The following is a 21392-nucleotide window of genomic DNA, read 5'->3' as shown; positions in this document are numbered from 1 at the left end:
AGACTTTTTGGAAAATGATTCTAAGAATAGTTCAGTTTTCAGATTTAGTATTCAAACCTCACATTTATCACATGTAGTATGAAACTGTAGTATAAAAACACTTCCCTTCACCTTAAACGTATGTGATATTTACCTAAGAAAATTCCTGCATTTAGAATTTCTGGACGTTCTCCACTTATAAATCAGAGTGTATTCTTTTGCAAACTATAGATTTTACTGTAGGGTTTTGCTACAGACAGTGGAAGTACAGGTAGAAGATTTTGAGTACAATACCCCATCACATGTATGTTGAGGGCAAGTATAATGAGTATAATGAGGTCCTTTTCAGTGACTAAAGCTAAATGACCAAGGGTGGCAAAGACAGAAAAAATACAAGAAGTCAAAAGAAATACCATTCCTCAGTCTGAAAGATGACATGATTCAACATGAGTAGAATTATTAAGAAGGAGACTTTATTAGACTCAATTACACATGTGACGGTTTATCTAGCTCTCACTTACATTTTAAAAATTTGCTTGAAAAATGATTTCACATTAATTTTTATTTCTTTTGGAAAGCTCCCATGTGCAATTTATTGGTAGTACTTCTGAAGAACAGAATTATTGATGTTTGGCTGATGTTTCAGATGATAGAGGAGGCAGAAGACTGCTACAAGTGAAGGTGTGTGTATGGTCTCAAAATGTCAGGATGGTGCGGACACTGCAACAGAAAATAAGAGATAGAAAGTGTTTTAGTGTTTAGATAATATACACTCTTCCATGTGAGAGTACAAAGAGCATTCAGTTTGTCTCTTTGAAAAGCTGTCTTTGTTTCCTGCTATTCCATTCCCATCCCTAATGCACTCAAGTCAAGTAAAAGGTCAGCTCATCTTTTGCTGTTGTCTTTCTCCAACCTGAACCTCAATTATAACGTTCTGAGTATGACTGTCATTTAGGCTTCATTATGTATTAGATTTTCAAAATATCTCTTTTGAGAGTCTACATTCCCTATATAATAACAAACACAAACAACAACTGATAATTACATGTAATAAGTTCATGCTATCTGTCACTCTGTAGATGCTCATCATGTATTTTATCATTTAAACCTCTACTTAAACAACACTATGTGGCAGGTTCTAATATTATTTCCATTTTAGAGATGATAGATACAGAGACATAGAGAAATTTGTACCTTACTTTAAAACATACATCTAGTGTGGGCTCCTGGGATTTAAATCCAAATACAAAGTTGCACAAATTACAAGATGATAGATAATGTGCCTAAAAGTGCTGATAATGTAATAAAGTTAAGGCCATGTTGAAATTTTAACAGAGCTTAGATAAAGAAATGCTTAAGAAGACTTAAAAGTAGAAAAAAAGTTGATTTGTGTTTGGAGAGACTTTATTCTTGGGAAGATCAGAAAGGTAACATTTTACTGGAAATAATGTCCTTTCTAAAAACCATCTTCTGATGGATAAATACTTTATAAAAAGGTGATCTTTGTATCTTAAAAAATTATTAATATATATGTATATATGACACACATATATATGAAAAATGTATATAGATAATTTAGAAACTAAAGGACAATATAAAGAAGAAAGTAAAAATAACCTGTAATCCCACAACTTAGAAATAATCAATGTCAATATTTTCTTGAATTTTGATTATCTTTTTTCTAAACATATGTAAGTTTTTATTGCTCTGACTGAAAACTTGGAACTGTATTGTATGTATAAGTTCTGTATTCTCTACTCTATAACCTAAAATTACATCAGGAGAATTTCCCAATTTAATGAAATCATTTCCTTTTAAATGGCTTAATTTATTTCTAGTAATGTTTGGAATTTATTTAATTGTTCCTTTAATGTTGAACTTTTAGGATGTTTCCAATTTTTGCTATTATAGATAATAAACATGCTTAAACATATGTACATTTGCATATCTCATAATTTCTGTAGAATAGATTCTCAGAAATGTAATTGTTGGGACATAGGATCTAAGTTTCTTTTTTTGAGGTTTCTTATACATATGACCAAACTGCTTTCTAGAAAGGCTGTGATCTGGTACTGTTTGGATGCTAGTTTCTTTCCGTCTTCAATAATTTTTATCAGACCAAGTGTCTAGTATATGTTATGTGTATGGCTGCTTAAGAAATAGTGTTTAAAACCAAAAAACCTCATGAGAAGAAGTGTGAAGTCACAGAGGAAGCAGAGACTATGGAACAAGAAGGTGGGAGTTAGGTAAAACTGCCTATTACTAGTTGTGTCTCATTTATAAATGCCAGTGATGAAATTCTTCTTTTTACGTGTTTGTAAATGATTAATATTAGAGGTAGAAAATGGAACTGACTTGGTTTTGTAAGTTTTGAAGAAAATGTAGATTTAAACATTTAAAATAGCATTTTGTACCCTTCTTCTTTGCAATAATTTTTATTTGTGAAAAATCCTTTGTAAATGGAAAAAAAGAGTAAAAGTAATAGTCAGCATTTTTCGAAAAAAAGTAATATGTATAGAAAATGATGCCTATATAGTTCCACTAGCTTCCATAATGAGTTTTTGGGATGTCTGGAATGTAACTTAAATTTGTAGTTATTAATAGTCATCCATTTTAAGTGGCCAGGCAGGGACTGGGATAACTCCATGTTATATGACTATGTGTCTCTGATTCTTTTTCCTTGCAAAGCAGAGAAATCTCTTGTGAAGATGGCAGAGGGTCTGATCATTCAGATTTGCTGTGACCAACATAATTTTGCTTCAGCAGAACAGGAGATGCAAAGCATTTTAGTTTCTTGCAATATGATCTTATGTGTTCTACATGCAGAGACTGAACTGGGAATAGAAAACCAAGGCACTCCATCCTTGCCTTTCTGTCATCCTTCTACCTTTTTTACTCTGTTAGTCAAACCCCACCAAAACTTAAAATCTACCTCTTCCCAGAGCGAAGCAGGTCAAATCCTTCATTTATTTTTTCAAATGGTAAAACATGGGTAATTAATTGATCCAGTGAAAACTTCTTAGCCATGAAATCAGTCACAAGTTTGGGGACAGATTCTTTACTTTTGAAGCCTGAAAAGAAAGTGACATCAATGTTGGATTCATCCAGATATAAGCAGAGGATTAGAGACAAGACTTTCTACATAAAATTTAAATGAAAGTTTATAAAATGCCCACAGACTACTGTTGCTGAGGTTAATAAGAGAGTGTGTTTCAATTTCCTTCAATTCAATTTCCTTTTGAAGTGATTTGACTTTTTAAAAAATCTCCCCACCCAACAAACCAGAGCCTTTGGTTATTAGTTCTCTCATAGAGAAATTATAGTACAGATGGTTATTCTCAGAGTCAAGAAGAAAATTTAGCAGTTGTCTACATCTGGGCAGTGAGTGCAGACATAAATTGTTGCTATGTATTTCCTGGATCCTCCTAGGTATCTCAGTGTATTATGCAGTCACCAGTATCAAAAGATATGATGCTGCAAGATCCTAGTCAGTTTATGGGGACACCATTAAAGTCTATCTTGGGACTTTGGGGTACATTAGTTCCACATCTAGTTTATTTGGAGCCTATAGATACAAAGGAATCTTAGTGTATTTTTAAACTACATTGCATTTTAAAGCCTGGCCTTGTCACTTGCAAAAGGGAAGAATTCCTGCCGTTAGTAAGAATTTGGCCCTCAAGCCTAACCACGTACCTCCAAAAACAGCTCCTTTCCAGGTACGTCCAGTCAACAACAACATGGGGTTCATAGAGATATTTTGAGCATTAGGAGGTACTCCTACAATGATGCTTACGCCATATGCTTCTTGACAGCACAACAAGGCAGACATCTGGAATAAAATTAATATGTAGTAGCATTAAAGTGGATTCTCTAGTAGTCCCCATTTGTGATACACAGTATCATGTGCTATTAATCTAGTTAAATTGTGAGTGTGTGGCTGGAAGAGATTGGCTTTTTCTTCACTTCCCATTATTTCCTAAAGTCACTACATGTGGCTTTAGAAAATGCCCAGAAAATATTTTTGAATTAAACAGTAGATGAAAATAATAAAGATGCAAATATCATAACATATATATAATCTGATTCTTCAAATAAAGGTAATGTTTATCATCATGTGACCCCAGAGCAATCTGAAATGGTTAACTCATTTTTCATTTATCAAGTAGATATCTTGCACTCAGTACTTTGAACCAGGTATTTTAATGGTGAACCATATACATGATCAGTTACATCATCAATATTTCTCTCTTCTCTTTATGATCTCCCTTTTTAATGGATCCATATTTCTATTGCCCATTTCTAATTGGGAACTTTTTTCCTAATTTATGTACGTTTACCCTAAAGACCATCCCCAAGAAAAAGAAATGCAAAAAGTCAAAATGGCTGTCTGAGGAGGCCTTACAAATAGCTGTGAAAAGAAGAGAAGCAAAAAGCAAAGGAGAAAAGGAAAGATATAAGCATCTGATCAATGTAAAGAAATAGAGGAAAACAATAGAATGGGAAAGACTAGAGATCTCTTCAAGAAAATTAGACATACCAAAGGAATATTTCATGCAAAGATGGGCTCGATAAAGAACAGAAATGGTATGGGGCTAACAGAAGCAGAAGATTAAGAAGAGGTGGCAAGAATACACAGAAGAACTGTACAAGAAAAATCTTCATGACCCAGATAATCACAGTGGTGTGATCACTCACCTACAGCCAGACATCCTGGAATGTGAAGTCAAGGGGGCCTTCGGAAGCATCACTACAAACTAAGCTAGTGGAGTTCCAGTTGAGCTATTTCAAATCTTAAAAGATGATGCTGTGAAAGTGCTGCACGCAATATGTCAGCAAATGTGAAAAACTCAGCAGTGGCCACAGGACTGGAAAAGGTCCGTTTTCATTCCAATCCCAAAGAAAGGCAATCCCAAAGAATGGGCTCAAACTACCGTACAATTACACTCATCTCACATGCTAGTAAAGTAATGCTCAAAATTCTCCAAGCCAGGCTTCAGCAATACATGAACCATGAACTTCTAGATGTTCAAGCTGGTTTTAGAAAAGGCAGAGGAACCAGAGATCAAATTGCCAACATCCTCTGGATCATCAAAAAAGCAAGAGAGTTCCAGAAAAACATCTATTTCTGCTTTATTGACCATGCCAAGGCCTTTGACTGTGTGGATCACAATAAACTGTGGAAAATTCTGAAAGAGATGCAAATACCAGACCACCTGACCTGTCTCTTGAGAAACCTATATGCAGGTCAGGAAGCAACAGTTAGAACTGGACATGGAACAACAGACTGGTTCCAGATAGGAAAAGAAGTATGTCAAGGCTGTATATTGTCACCCTGCTTATTTAACTTCTATGCAGAGTACATCATGAGAAATGCTGGTCTGGAAGAAGCACAAGCTGGAATCAAGATTGCCAGGAGAAATATCAATAACCTCAGATATGCAGATGACACCACCCTTATGGCAGAGAGTGAAGAATTAAAGGGTCTCTATGAAAGTGAAAGAGGAGAGTGAAAAAGTTGGCTTAAACTCAACATTCAGAAAACTCAGATCATGGCATCTGGTCCCATCACTTCATGGCAAATAGATATGGAAACAGTGGCTGATTTTATTTTTCTGGGCTCTAAAATCACCACAGATGGTAACTGTAGCCATGAAATTAAAAGACACTCCTTGGAATGAAAGCTGTGACCAACCTAGAGAGCATATTAAAAAGCAGAGACATTACTTTGCCAACAAAGGTCCGTCTAGTCAAGGCTATGGTTTTTCCAGTAGTCATGTATGGATGTGAGAGTTGGATTAAAGAAAGCTGAGTGCCGAAGAGTTGATGCTTTTGAACTGTGACATTGGAGAAGACTCCTGAGAGTCCCTTGGACTGCAAAGAGATCCAACCAGTCCATCCTAAAGGAGATTAGTCCTGGGTGTTCATTGGAAGGATGGATGTTGAAGCACAAACTCCAATACTTTGGCCACTGATGCGAAAAGGTGGCTCATTTGAAAAGACCCTGGTCCTGGGAAAGATGGAGGACAGGAGGAGAAGGGCACAACAGAGGAAGAGATGGTTTGGTGGCATCACCAACTCAATGGACATGAGTTTGGGTGAACTCCGGGAGTTGGTGATGGACAGGCAGGCCTGGTGTGCTGCAGTTCATGGGGTTGCAAAGAGTTGGACATGACTGAGCGATTGAACAGAACTGAACTGAACCCTCGTTTTGTTGAAGTATCATGGACAAAAATCATTTACTTTTAGGTTGTACGCCATGATTTTTTTAAGTGAACACATTTATCACCTCTTACAGTTACTAGTGTTTTTTTGCAGTGAGACCATTTAAGATCTTCCGTCTTAGCAAATTGGAGGTATATAGAACAGTATTATTAACTATAGTTAATAACACTATAGTAACCATGCTGTACATGGATGTCTCTAGAACTTCCTCATAACCGAGAGTTTGTACTCTCTGACATCTACCTATTATTCCTCCCCTACTTCCTCCAGCCCCTGGCAACCACTGTTCTACCCAGTGGTTCTAAGAATTTGATTTTTTTTAGACTCCACATATGGGAGAGATCATACAATAATTGTTTTTCTGTGTCTGGCATATCTCACTTTGCATAATGTCCTCCAGATTTTTCCAAGTTTTTGCAAATGTCAACACTTCTTTTCTATGGCTGAATAACATTCATTCATATATATTCATTCATATATATATATATAACATTCATTCATATTCATATATATTCATATATATTAATAACATTCATTCATATATATGAACATTCATTCATATACATATTCATATTATATTCATATAATATTCATTCATATCTATATATACATATATACAATCACATATGTATACTACATATATGCCAAAGAAAGGCAATGCCAAAGAATGCTCAAACTACCGCACAATTGCACTCATCTCACACGCTAGTAAAGTAATGCTCAAAATTCTCCAAGCCAGGCTTCAGCAATACATGAACCGCAAACTTCCAGATGTTCAAGCTGGTTTTAGAAAAGGCAGAGGAACCAGGGATCAAATTGCCAACGTTCTCTGGATCATTGAATAAGCAAGAGAGTTCCAGAAAACATCTATTTCTGCTTTATTGACTATGCCAAGGCCTTTGACTGTGTGGATCACAATAAACTGTGGAAAATTCTGAAGGAGATGGGAATACCAGACCACCTGACCTGCCTCTTGAGAAACCTGCATGCAGGTTAGGAAGCAACAGTTAGAACTGGACGTGGACAAACAGACTGGTTCCAAATAGGAAAAGGAGTGTGTCAAGGCTGTATATTGTCACCCTGCTTATTTAACTTCTATGCAGAGTACATCATGAGAAACGCTGGGCTGGAGGAAGCACAAGCTGGAATCAGGATTGCCGGGAGAAATATCAATAACCTCAGATATGCAGATGACACCACCCTTATGGCAGAAAGTGAAGAGGAACTAAAAAGCCTCTTGATGAAAGTGAAAGAGGAGAGTGAAAAAGTTGGCTTAAAGCTCAACATTCAGAAAACTAAGATCATGGCATCTGGTCCCATCACCTCATGGGAAATAGATGGGGAGACAGTGGAAACAGTGTCAGACTTTATTTTGGAGGGGGCTCCAAAATCACTGCAGATGGTGATTGCAGCCATGAAATTAAAAGCCGCTTACTCCTTGGAAGGAAAGCTATGACCAACCTAGATAGTATATTAAAAAGCAGAGACATTACTTTGCCAACAAAGGTCCATCTGGTCAAGGCTATGGTTTTTCCAGTGGTCATGTATGGATGTGAGAGTTGGACTGTGAAGAAAGCTGAGCACTGAAAAATTGATGCTTTTGAACTGTGGTGTTGGAGAAGACTCTTGAGAGTCCCTTGAACTGCAAGGAGATCCACCCAATCCATCCTAAAGGAGATCAATCCTGGGTGTTCATGGGAAGGGCTGATGCTGAAGCTGAAACTCCAATACTTTGGCCACCTGATGCGAAGAGTTGACTCATTGGAAAAGACCCTGATGCTGGGAGGGATTAGGGCCAGGAGGAGAAGGGGATGACAGAGGATAAAGTGGTTGGATGGCATCACCGACTCGATGGACATGGGTTTGAGTAAACTCCAGGAGTTGGTGATGGACAGGGAGGCCTGGCATGCTGCGATTCATGGGGTCGCAAAGAGTTGGACACAACTGAGCGACTGAACTGAACTGAACTGATATATATATATATACATACCTCACAATTTCTTTATCTACTCATCCCTAGGTACATTTAGGTTGTTTCTATATCTTGGCTATTATGAATAATGCTGCAATGAACATGGGGATGTACATGTCTAAGATAGTGATTTTAGTTTCTTTGGATATATTCCCAGAAGTGGGATTGCTGGATCATGTTATAAAAGATCTATCTTAAATCTTTTGAGGAGCATTTATACTGCTTTTCATAGTGGCTGTTTTACATTCCCATCAATAGTGCACAAAATTCCCTTTTTTCCACACCCTCTTCAACAGTTGCTATTGCTTTTTTTTTTTTTTTTTTTTTTTGATAATATTCATTCAAACAGGTACAAGGTAATAATCCCTTTGTGATTTTGATTTGCTTTCCCTTCTAGTTAATGATGAGTTCAGTTCAGTTGCTCAGTCCTTTCTGACTCTTTGTGGACTGCAGCATGCCAGGCTTTCCTGTCCATCACCAACTTACAGAGCCTACTCAAACTCATGTCCATTGAGTCAGTGATGCAATCCAACCATCTCATCCTCTGTCATCCCCTTCTCCTCCCGCCTTCAATATTTCCCATCATCAGGGTCTTCTCAAATGAGTCAGTTCTTCCCATCAGGTGGCAAAAGTATTGGCTGCAGCTTCAACATCAGTCCTTCCAATGAATACTCAAGACTGATTTCCTTTAGGATAGACTGGTTGGATCTCCTTGCAGTCCAAGAGACTCTCAAGAGTCTTCTCCAACATCACAGTTCAAGAGCACCAATTCTTCGGTGCTGACCTTTCTTTATAGTCCAACTCTCACATCCATACAGGACTACTGGAAAAACCATAGCTTTGATTAGATGGACCTTTGTTGGCAAAGTAATGTCTCTACGTTTTAATGTGTTGTCTAGGTTGGTCATAGCTTTTCTTCCAAGGAGCAAGCTGTTGGCTAAAACAGCCATATAGCTGTTGGTCAAAATGGGCATGTTTTAAATGTGCTTTGACCTTCTGTGAGCTTTTATTTATTTATTTATTTTTACTCTGAAACTAAAAAGAAAGCGTTTTCCCCAGTCAGGTTTTTAGACATGTGTGTAGTAAGAAAGTCGTTTAGGAAAACACCCTCCACCCCAGAAATATATAGTAAATAATTGATCCTTTGATTTTGAAGTATGATACTTGGAAGATCAGAGAACCTCAGGACATGTGGCTATCAGATACTTAAAATAATCCAATTCCACAAGAGAAAATGGAGGAAAAACCATGCTAAAAATGGCGTAAGGAGCAATTGACAGCCTTGGAAAGCGACAGCCTTGGAACATCAGTCATCTATGGAATAATTGTTCCTGGTCAAGGCTCTAAAGTGCTTTACTCCTAAGGTGCTGCTCCCCATTACGAACACTGCTGGGACTCACTGGAGAACCTAAAGAGGGAGGTTGTTTATGTTGGTCTCTGGGAGTTTTTTCATTAGGATTCTAGAGAATTCTGGTTAGGGGGAATGTAGCTAGAGATGTATTCTCTGTTGCAGTTGATGATACCTGTTATTATTTGAAAGTAGTATCATGTATGGGGTTTCCCTGATGGTCACACAGTAAAGAAAGCCTGAAATGCAGAACACCTGGGTTTGATCCTTGGGTTGGGAAGATCTCCTGGAGAAGGGAAATATCATGTATATTTTAAAGATGATGTAAGTTTTGCACAATTGGAAATGGTACTTCCTTTTGACAACACCAGATAACATTTATTAAGAGCTTAGCATGGCTGATTCATAGCAATGTATGACAAAACCCACTGGAAAAAGAAAAATAATAAAAATTTAAAAAAAAAAAAAAAAAAAAAGAGCTTAGCACTGACAGGTGGCACTTGCCAAATATGTTACATGTGTCATCGCATGTAATCCACAAATAACACTAAAAGATACGTCACTTAAAAATTTCTGGTGGGAAAACCTGTTGACCTTTTAAATTATTCAGTTCAGCACACAGATTTGGATGCTTTTTAGGCACCAGGCGCTGTGCTGTCTGTTGTGGTAAAACGGGGCATATTTTCTGTTAATAAAATGATAGGGAGCTTAAAGTTGCTCTTTTTTTTTTTTTGTCGAAGTATGGTCTTTGAAAAAAAAGAATTCATTAAAACACACAAATATTGTTAAATCAGTTTTTTGTTAAGAATGTGTTAAAAATCAAACTTGCCAACTTGAGAACAGAATTTATATTCTTTATATTTACTTGAGTTTCAATTTTTAAAACTAAAAATTAGATTTATGATGGCTCAGTATAAACCCCCTTTCCTCTCTAAAAAGGACATGATACTTGTGACGGGGTTTTTTTTTTTTTTTTAACTGATGGAATGAGATTCCTCATCATAATAAATTAAGCAACCCAGGTAACAAATAGGAGATGGAAAATTGCCATAGTTTTTAAAATATTCTTTATATATAATGTTTATATTCCGCCACATTAAAGAACACTCTAGAATGCAGAAGCTGATGTCTTGAGACATTTCAAAGTACATACCATGGTGTCAAGCCGACCGATGACTTCAAATGAAAAATCCACACCTCCACCACTCACTTCTTTCAGCACCTCCTCGATGGGTTTCTCGTAGTCCCGAGGGTTGATGCACTCAGTGGCACCTGCCTGTTTGGCCCTTGCAAATTTGTCTTTGTTGATGTCCACTGCAATGATCCTGGCTGCTCCGGCTGCTTTGCAGCCCATGATAACAGACAGGCCAACCCCTCCAAGGCCAAACACGGCACAGGTGGAGCCCTGGCTGACCTGTGTTTTCAGAAAATGTGAAAATCGATTAAGTAATGATTGTTAAGGGCTTCCCAGGTGCCCCAGAGGTAAAGAATCTGCCTGCCAATACAGGAGATGTGGGCGCGATCCCTGGGTCAGGAAGATCTCCTGGAGAAGGAAATGGCAGCCCACTCCAGTATTCTTGCCTGGGAAATCCCATGGACAGAGGAGCCTGGTGGGCTAGAGTCCATGGGCTAACAAAGAGTCAGACATGACTTAGCAACTGAACAACAACAAACAACAACAACAATTGTTAGAAAGAGCCTAAATTGTATAAAGTATCATGCTTTGTTTCTTGTCAGAAGTTACTCAAATTATGTCCAACCTTTTGTCAAAACCTCTTTTGACTTTAGCTGCCTCACACTTGAAATGAAGGGTTTGAAATAGATTAGTGTTTCTCTAATTTTCCTGGACATTAGACTCACCTAGGGAACTTTAAAAAAATCTCAATGCTCAGGTCACAGTCCATAAGCAATTAAATCAGACTCTGCTGGTAAGTGGAAAAAGATATGCAATCCACTCCAGTATTCTTGCCTGGGAATTCCCATGGACAGAGGAGCCTGGTAAGCTTCAATCCATAGGGTCACAGAGGGTAGGACACGACTTAGCGACTAAACAACGACAATAGCTCTGCAGCTAAGACCAAGTCTCCAAGTAACTCCAGTGGGAAACCCAAGCTGGTAGCCAGTGGACTGGATGACCATTGAGCTCTAGATGCTAGTGACTCCCCTCTTGAAGAAAATCTAGTGGCTCAAATCCATTGATAGCCAGCTTCAGTCCATCACACATACACAAACACAATTCTAGGGAAATTAAATAATGAATGGAAGAGAGGAGACCGAGAAAATAATACAATTGAACCCTCAATAATTAACACCTTGGTTCAATAACTTTCAGTAGTCATGATGTAAAATGAGAGCAGAAATAAGCTGTGAAGCATAGAAGAGTTATCCCCAGCTTAAGCAAACTTAACAACAGGGCAAATTTAACAAGTAATTTCAAGATAATACAGCTTGAGATGAATGTGTTCTTAATGGGTCTTTATCCCTGCTTTAAAAAAGTACACAAATGAAAAATAATGCAATGAAAAGCTGGTTTATATTTTAATAATGGATGAAATTTATTATCACAAGTACCCTTGGCTTCCGCTCTGTGTGCAGATTCAAATAGACGATCTGTTCAGATGATGCAGTTGCACAAGGGACTTAGTGCTAAGGTCACAGAAATTTGGAAAACACGTGTTCACAATAGTTTAACCTACCTAAGGGACTGTTAACTAAACCTAGTCTGTTATAGTCAGACTTCACTGTGGGTAAAATGTTCCTCCTGTCCCAAGTAAACATTCTGTGGGGGTACGACACCACTTTTTTACCTTAGAGGTAAAATATGAGAAAATTTGAAAAATCTGAGGCTTGTAATTGTGATTTAAATGTGTTGATAAATATCTACTATGGTTTATGATTCATCAGGAGTTTTGAGGAGGCTAGTCTCAGTTAATATGTCATATTAACTACCTGTAAGATTTGGGGCAAATGGCTTTATGTCTCTGGGTGTCAGTTCATAAAACAAAAGGATACTACTAGATTTCCAACCTTTTAGGAAGAGGAGACTTTAAAGAATTTCTCCTTAAAACCTACCACTTCTGAAGTGTGTGTGTGTGTATGTGTTCATGGCTGGGGAGGAGGTATAGCAGTGGAATAAATGCTTCATGCATCATCAAAACTTTATTGCTTTCATCATAGAGATACACAGAGTGGGTATGTTGGTGACCCTCAGTTTGGAGGTTTATCAGGATATCAGGTCAGGCTCTGGAATCTCCTATTGATCCTAATTCTGGGAGTAGAGGATCCACAAACTAAATGCTCCTCATAGTCAGCCCCTTCATTTCATTTACTTTTGCTTCCTTAAAACTTAGCAGAACATACTGTGCATGGCTCATGTAGGCACTAAATGAATGCTAAAATGAACTCCTAGGTCTAAAATTTAGTAATACCATAAAGAACACATACAGAAGAATAATTATGGAAAACACTTTTACTTTTTCTTAACTAGTTATCAACAGCTTTTCATTTGTGATAATGGATAAATTTTCTAGGACATGCCCTCAATTCCTTCTGAGGGTATTTTCTACTTTTAATCAACATCCTCAATTCTGTGGAGCATAGCAATGCTATTATGGTAGAAGAGGGGAAAGCTTCCAATATGTCTGTGAAGAATGATCTCAGATTCCTGTGAGAAGTTGCTTTGTTTTTAGCTCCTGACAGTCTGAGTGTAGCCGGTTTTGTCACTCATTGTTATTCCTACCTTGGCAACTTTGACCGCAGACCCATAACCAGTAGAAAATCCACAGCCAATGAGGCAGACTTTCTCCAGCGGTGAGTCTGCATGGATCTTGGCCACTGACATCTCATCCACCACTGTGTACTGGGTGAAGGTGCTGGTGCCGAGGAAGTGGTGGATGGGCTTCCCCCTGCAGGTGAACCTGCAGGTACCATCGTGAAGGGTCCCCTGAGGCCCGTTCAGGCTGGTCAATGCAACACACAAACACAAGAGGGTATAAGGCAGGAGCATACTAACGTGCAGACTCCTTCACTGCTAAGGAGAGTAACAGATACTCACTCGTGTTTCAGGCAGAGGTTGGCTTCCGGGTGTTTACAAACATCGCACTTTCCACACTGGGGAACAAAGAGTGGGATGACTTTATCACCTGGGGATGAGGATAGAACAGATTCTTCTTAAATTTCTACACAGGAATTAAAGAACTTAAGTAAGAACTTAAAGCTTACCCATATGTATTAGAGGCACTTGACTTCGAGAAGTCTCCAAGAATGGGGTCCTGTCAGCATTATGTCTTGGTCATTGTTTGTCAGTATTGTTATCGGTTTGGGTTTATATATGCTGAAGATGCCCAAAGAAAATGTAAATGTGGAGAACATGATTTTTCAAAGTAGTTGCACTGTGTTGATAGTTCTCTTTCATTGTGTGCCCTTTCTCGTAGGGATTATATATAGATGATCTCATTTAATACTTAGTAATTAAACCTTAAATATTCTTACTACTAATATAAGTATAAATATATATTCAAGTTGTGAGCAGTCTACCATAGTTCCGCTTGATAATCTGGTAATAGTTTATAGTAATAGTACAGTAATAGTAATAATACAGTAAAAATAAGAACCTCAACACCCATTTCCTGGCTTTTCAAAGTGATTATGCTTATCTCTATTATGAAATGAATCCTTCTTTTAAAAAATTAATTCTTTTTTAAGGAAAACCAACAAAAATAGGACAAGTAAGAATTTAAGACATTCTTCTGAAAACCTCAACCCTCAATAATGAGTTAGACACTTTCTTTTAGGATAGGAACTTTCAAATGTTTGTAGCTGATGATTTGTAGATAATTTATTTCTACTGGTGGAGGGAGCTGGGGTGAAAAGTAGGGGTGTCATTTGTTATTAATAGATTTCTAACTAAAGGAAATACTAAGAGCTGAAACTCAAACCAGACAACTTATTGTTTTTGGTTTACAGGTCAATTCAGTGTTTTGTAAGTAGGGAGGTCAAATCTACTAGCTAAAGTGTTTTTTAGAATTAAACATAATTTTTATTTTTAATCATCTATACTAATCTAAAAGATTCAGAAAAATAACATTTAAGAGATTATATGCAATGATGGCACAGAAAATTTCTGTTTATTCACTGTTTACCTCTAAAAATATTTGTCTGTATTAATATATAATAATAGAATACAGTAATTATTCAAGAAAAATAGTACTTGGTAACCAGTCACGTTTAATCATGGTTTAAGGAAAAATGGCCATATATTCAAAGGGGAAACCTGTGAATGAGCTCCACTTCCCACCTGAGAAGAGATTATGTTGATTCAATCCAGAGCTCACTATCCCCACTGTGTGAAGTCAGCACTGAACAGGTTCAATACACTGATTATGTTTATCTCCACTATGTCTAGACATGTTTTTTCTGTCTCATCAGTAGTTTCCTTTGGACCTGGTAGAAAACAGTGCTTGGAAACACTAACATGGGAATTAACTCATTATGAACTCTACCCTGGCAGACACTGGGTCTCTTTCAATTCCCATGTATTCCCAGGATCTAACATGGTGCCTGACATCTAGTAGGTCCTCAAGAAATACTTGCTAAAGGAGAGAATACAATAGTGCATGGATGCATACATGCCTGAGTCAGGCAGAAAGGGGGAAAAGAAAGAGACCTCTGTCCCTGCTCAGCCTTAAACACGTTCTTTCATCTCTCATCACTCCAGTGTCATTATCCAGGCTACATCAACTTGGGGCCCTGAACCAAGGCACGTTTCCTAAGTGTGAATTCTGTACCTGGTTTTACTGAGGTCACCCCTTCTCCAACACTCTCCACAATGCCGGCTGCCTCATGGCCTAAGACCACAGGAAGACGTGTGACCAGAGATCCATTAACCACATGGTCATCTGAGCGACAGATTCCTGTGGCCACCATCTATAGGGTAAAGGGGGAGTTGATTAGGTTCAGATAAGATTATGACCCTCAGATGGGCTTAACATACTCATTTTCCTGAAATTGCACTGAAGAATTGTAAAGCGTTTTGCTAATAATTCCTAATCTTCCAAATATAGTTTCAATTTATACCCGAAGTTATGCAGCCTAATAATGCTCTACTTTCCTTTCATACATTAAACAATTTGGAGTAGTCTGTGAAATAATTGTTTCTGAACTATTGAGGTCATATAATACGCAGTCTTTTTGATAGAAATAGAAAATGCAGATAAGAAAATAAAGTTACTTAAGTGCCACCACATAATGCTAATTGATTTTAAATGATATATATTCCTTTGCACTTTTTTTGTTGTTGTTGTTGTTTAGTTGCTAAGTAATATCTGACTTTTGGAGATTCCATGGACTGTAGTCCACCAGGCTACTCTGTACATGGGATTCCCCAGGCAAGAATACTGGAGTGGGTTGCCATTTTCTTCTCCAGGAGATATTCCCAATGCAAGGATCAAACCCACATTTCTTGTGTTGGCAGGCAGATTCTTTACTGCTGAGCCACCACATAAATTCTTCCTCATTTCATTAGGATTGTACTGCACATACACTTTGGTCTCTTTTTAAAAAATTTAACAATTTTGATTTACAGCTTCCCTTGACAACAAATGTAATTCCACTATCTGGATGACTATATTACAAGTGCTTTGGTTACTTTCATTGTTATATTCTGAAAAATCTAAATCTAAGATTAAATAGAAATGGAAAAAATTTTACCTTAATACGAACTTCATGGGCCTTAGGGGGTGCAACCTCCACCTCCTCGATGGAAAATGGTTTATTGAGCTCCCACAGCACAGCTGCTTTGCATTTTATTACCTGAAAATTGAGCAGAAAGATGACACCATTTTTCCCCCAGCCTTGAACTCAGGGATTGTGACTTCGATCTTTTTACATGCACCATCTAGCCCCATGTCTGAAACTTAATATTGTTCCATGAACATGAACAACCTCTGATTTGCAGAAAGAATAACAGTGACTTTTTATAAAAATGTGTGAGGCAATAACACAAGGAAAGAGAAACAGAATTAACTATAGGGAGACATTGAGATAAAAATGGAATATATTCTTTTATGAAGAAAGATCGTCATCATTTTCTCCTCTAAAGGTTCTATTTCTTAATGTGGCTCTGAAATTGGTTGTTTATCCAAAGCTATTGTCTTGTCCATGAAGATCTAAATCACTATCATATTACTACCAGATTCAGGGTCTTCCCTGGTAGCTCAGACGGTAAAGCATCTGCCTACAATGCAGGAGACCCGGGTTCAATCCCTGGGTTGGGAAGATCTTCTGGGGAAGGAAATGGCAACCCACTCTAGTATTCTTGCCTGGAAAATCCCATGGACTGAGGATCCTGGTAGGCTACAGTCTATGGGGTCGCAAAGAGTCAGACATGACTGAGTGAGTTCACTTCACTTCACTTCACCAGATTCAGTGTCTGTTTACGTGAAACTCATTTCCCTCTTGCTCAATTCTCCACTTAAGCCAAAATGATTTGACTTTAGAATTCCTAAGCCTCCCAGCCTAGAATTTCTTTCTCTATTTGCCTGCTCCTTTGATTTCTCTCTCTACTTCTTCTATGGACTACTTGTTTGCATCACTCATTTGAAAGTTAGATTTGGCAGCTCTGTTTTGTTATGTAATTTATGAATAGAGATTTTTTCCAGATTGGATTTGAGCCTAAAATTGTAGAGGTTTAAACTACACACACACACACACACATACACACACACTGTGTGGGAGAACTGTGTTTGACTTTCTAACTAGCAAAGCTTACTTACACATGTTCTTACAAATAAAAGTTGAGCATATATGTTTAGTGCTTGGTAATGTAGCATAAATGTTGTCTTCACTTTTGCAGAACTTGTGTAGTTTAGAGTTTTTTCTAAAGAGAATTAACAACATACTACAAACATGATAAAAATTCAATTGAAATTTATCTGATAATTTATTTTTACTATATATACACCAAATCCTCCCACTTTGCAAAGTGTTCATCATGGCCAATGCTGCAATAAATATAAGAGTACTTGGATATAATACACTAATGGTAGACAGGCATTGAATAATGGGGTGCCAATGATGTAGCAGGCACAAGTGGCTGTGTTGGGTGAGATACAAGTTAAACTTTTAAACTTCACAGGGCAGTATTACTGAATCATTAGTCTTATTTTTCAGATGAAAAGCTTGAGGCTCAACTGACTCAATAATTGACGAGTACTTTTCCCAAAGTTACAAAGCTGAGTGTCCGAAGAATGAATACCATTTTATCTTTCACTACTTGATGATAGTAAAAGATTAACAAGAGATTAGAAGTTAGATAACAATAACAACAATAATAGCAGTGATTAATATTTAGTGAGTTATTTCTATGTACCAGGCATTATTTTAAATGCTTTCCAGTATTAGTTTATTAAATTCTCACAACCACCTTAGGAAAGTAGGTATTATTACTATTGTCATTTAGCATTTGAAGAAAATATAATGCCAGAAGGTTAAACATAAGTGAAGTGTTATCATATAGCTAAAATTTATGGATGTTGTACCTGAGGAGGGGGGATTGATTGCCTGTAATTTATAAGTTTAATTAATGCATTTGGCCTACCCTTTTGATCTCTGAACTCTGAGTTTTGAAAAATTAAAATTTTCTTTTTCTTAACTATTCTTCATTTGAAATGTAATATGCTACTGTAAATGCCAATCAGTAATGCATGAAAATAAAGTTAAAATAAGAAGACTGCCAATTGATCATCTGTATGATTTCCAACCAGTCTTATTGACATAGGCCTGTTATATATATATGACTGATATAGGCCACACTATATAGGCCTGCCATTATAGCAAGATATTATATTGCACAATTAACTCCTAACACAGCAAACCTACTAGAAACAATTGCACAGGCTTTTGCCATTAAGCAGTTAAACAACATGAATTGATTGTATTGAACAACCACGTGTATTTCTCTGTAGCTGTAAGCACATTGAACAAATAAACATGAGTCTGTGGAAGGCTTAGAACCAAATATATCTGTTCTCAGTGTAAATAGTGGTTCAAACTGTATCAGTATTATTATTATCTTTTTTTTGGAAAATCACATTGGCGTTTGCATGAAGTTAACATTTCTATGGGAATTCCCTAAATTGTGCCATAATAGGGCCCTTTAAAATCAGAATTTGCATGTTGATTCTGGTTTGCTTTATCTTTAAAAGTGTTTTGCTTTTTGATTGGAGTATGATTGTTTTACCATGTTGTACTAGTTTCTGTTGTACAACAGTGTGAATCAGCTACACGTATACATATATCCTGTCGCTCTTGAATCTCCCTCTTACTACCCACAGCCCATCCCACCCCTTTAGGTCATCACAGAGCACTGAGCTAAGCTCCCTGTACTATACAGCAGCTTCCCACTAGCTGTGTGTTTTACACGTGTCAGTGCAACCCTCACAATTCACCCCAGCCTCTCCTTCCCCTGCTGTGTCCAGAAATCCCTTCTCCACATCTGCATCTCAGTTGGTTTGCTTAGTTTTGATGATTCTAATGCTTTGAAATCAATAAAATTTTGTCACATTTAACTTTCCTGTATTCATAAAAAGAATGATTATGATTAAAGAGAATAACATTTATATTATGAAGAACTATATTACTTAAGTTATAAAGAATAACACATTTATATTATGATATCTTAACATAGACATAACTTTTTGATAAAAGCATTTCATTTCTAACTTTAGACTTGAAAATTACTCATGATTGGATATAACTATTTCACATTTACTTAATATAGGAGATATAGACTTTGATAGGTATAGATGCTCTGCATTCTTGTTAAAGATATTTAGATATTGCCCTTCTCAATTGTAGTTTAATATACTTTTTATATTGAAGCATATATCCTAAGTTGTACTTCAGTATTTCTAACTTATATATTTATTTCTAACTTATATATGAATTTTGTTATTCATTAAATAGTGTATCTCTGTGTATTACATGGTTGCTTCCCAGGTGGTTCAGTGGCAAAGAATCTGCCCACCAAATGCAGGAGATGCAAGGGACATGGGTTCAATTTCTGGGTCGGGAAGATACCCTGGAGAAAGAAATGGCACACCACTCCAGTATTCTTGCCTGGGAATTTCCGTGGACAGAGGAGCCTGGCAAGTTATAGTCCATGGGGTTGAAAGAGTCAGACACAACTGAGTCACTAACATACAGGTTGCTGGCGTCCTGAATAAAGGAAACTTTCCTTTCCAGCCAAAGCGAGTATTGGCTTTCAAGCATCAAGCAGTCAAACATGAGTATTACATTAATTAGAATAATTCTAAAAGTAAAAAATAATAATAAGTGCCTTACTTTTCCTGCTGTGCTCATGTTTCTTCTTTTTTCTGCTGGCAGGAGATGTGAATTACAGACTTAAAGGCTTTTCCCCATTAGCTATGTCCAAGAGATAGATGGCACAGACTTTTATGTGCCTGGAAAGCACCCTGTTCCCCACATGTGATCTGAGATCTTTAAGCCCTGCCCATCAGCTTATTCTCAGACCTAGTCAAACCAGCAATAACAGGGCACTGAGCCAGCACTCATACATTAACTTTGTTTGCAATATACTCATTTCAAATAACATCTTGACTTCATTAGTTAAATATTTTCTTGTATGTATCTTTTCCCCCGCCGGATTACATATTTCTCCTCTCTCAATCCCACGTAGGAAGTTCAGAGTTCTTTTTTCCCTTTTGTAAACTGAGCTCTGACTTCAAATCTACATAATGCAGTTAGCAAGGAGGAAGAGTAAGAAAGCAGCACAAAGGGCATAGGACAGAGAGCGCTACAAGCCCCGGGGATGTGTTTGCTCCAGCACGCTCCCACTCTTCACAACAGAGAAATCAGACACCGGTCAGTGACAGCAAAAGTGGCTTTTCTGCTCCATGCAGTATCAATCAGAACTGACTGAGACCCTCCCTGTTCCAGATATTCAAGTGGGTACTGTGGGGTGACAGTGATGGATAAGAAATGACCTCTACCCGTGCCAAGAGGCAATATGAGGCCATGGTTATAGCATGACCTTGGAGTTGAGCTGACCCTGTCCTTACTAGCTGTATGTTTTGGACTTGTTATTTAACTGTCCTTGGCCTTAGTTTTCTTATCTATAAAATGAAGATGAACAGTAGTGTCACCTGGAAAGGTTGTTTGATGAACAAATGAGTTAATCTTCTTAAAGCACTTAGTGGTTGTTGGTGGTGGTTTAGTTGCTAAGTCATGTCCGACTCTTGCAGCCCCATGGACTGTAGCCCGCCAGGCTCCTCTGTCCATGGGATTTTCCAGGCAAGGATACTGGAGTGGATTGCCATTTTCCTTCTCCAGGGAATCTTCCCGACCCAGGAATCAAACCCAGGTCTCCTGCATTGCAGGCAGATTCTTTACTGACTTAGCTACAAGGGAAGCTCAAGGGACCCTGCCAAATAGGATGGCTTTTAATAAATATTAGCTACAGTGATCATCCATGAAAGTAAACTCATAATCTATGGGGGGAAAAGACACAGCAAACCAAGTCAGACAATCTGTGATATTCTATATCAGAGAGAGAGCATCCTGACTGAAGAACTCAGAGGAGGCTTTGTAGACCTTTCAGTTAGAAACTAAATAATGATCATTTTGGCAATTATTCAAGAAAACTCACTGTGAATTTCCATTGATATTCATTCAGTGCAGTGAGTATGAGAAAGAGAATATGAGTTTGATTTTTAATAAATCTCAAATAATTTACCAACAGTTAGAGGCTATAGTGCATTCAACTACTTAATTAGACTTAGTCTATCAACATATGTTAACAAAATCGGTATATTTCTCTAGAATTGTCAAGGGAACAACACTATCGTCTGTTGC

General features: G+C 37.5%; 1 protein-coding gene and 1 non-coding gene across 2 annotated transcripts; one reads left to right on the top strand and one right to left on the bottom strand.

Moving 5' to 3' along the window:
* Positions 1-451: 451 nt before the first annotated feature.
* On the bottom strand, positions 452-19996 carry ADH1C (alcohol dehydrogenase 1C (class I), gamma polypeptide). Its single transcript, XM_061164740.1, has 9 exons — positions 19863-19996; positions 16230-16331; positions 15308-15446; positions 13576-13663; positions 13261-13480; positions 10675-10935; positions 3673-3808; positions 2912-3050; positions 452-699 (listed from the first exon to the last, which is right to left on the bottom strand). Exons 1-9 carry the CDS (start codon positions 19878-19880, stop codon positions 675-677), a joined length of 1128 nt encoding a protein of 375 aa, XP_061020723.1. The 5' UTR covers positions 19881-19996; the 3' UTR covers positions 452-674.
* On the top strand, positions 16725-16796 carry TRNAC-ACA (transfer RNA cysteine (anticodon ACA)). The gene has a single exon. It is a non-coding gene; the product is annotated as a tRNA-Cys (tRNA).
* Positions 19997-21392: the final 1396 nt, after the last annotated feature.

Source organism: Dama dama, chromosome 17, assembly GCF_033118175.1.
Source record: "Dama dama isolate Ldn47 chromosome 17, ASM3311817v1, whole genome shotgun sequence".
Taxonomy (NCBI): Eukaryota; Metazoa; Chordata; class Mammalia; order Artiodactyla; family Cervidae; genus Dama; species Dama dama.
The sequence above is the reverse complement of the archived record's forward strand: the minus strand, read 5'-3'. Positions and strand labels throughout refer to the sequence as shown.

Excerpts from the sequence above, each read along its gene's own strand:
- ADH1C (XM_061164740.1), bottom strand. Across the intron at positions 10,936-13,260 it reads CTGCGGTCAAAGTTGCCAAG|GTCAGCCAGGGCTCCACCTG; the intron begins GTAGGAATAACA and ends CTGAAAACACAG. Across the intron at positions 3,051-3,672 it reads GAAAGGAGCTGTTTTTGGAG|GCTTCAAAAGTAAAGAATCT; the intron begins GTACGTGGTTAG and ends CTTTCTTTTCAG.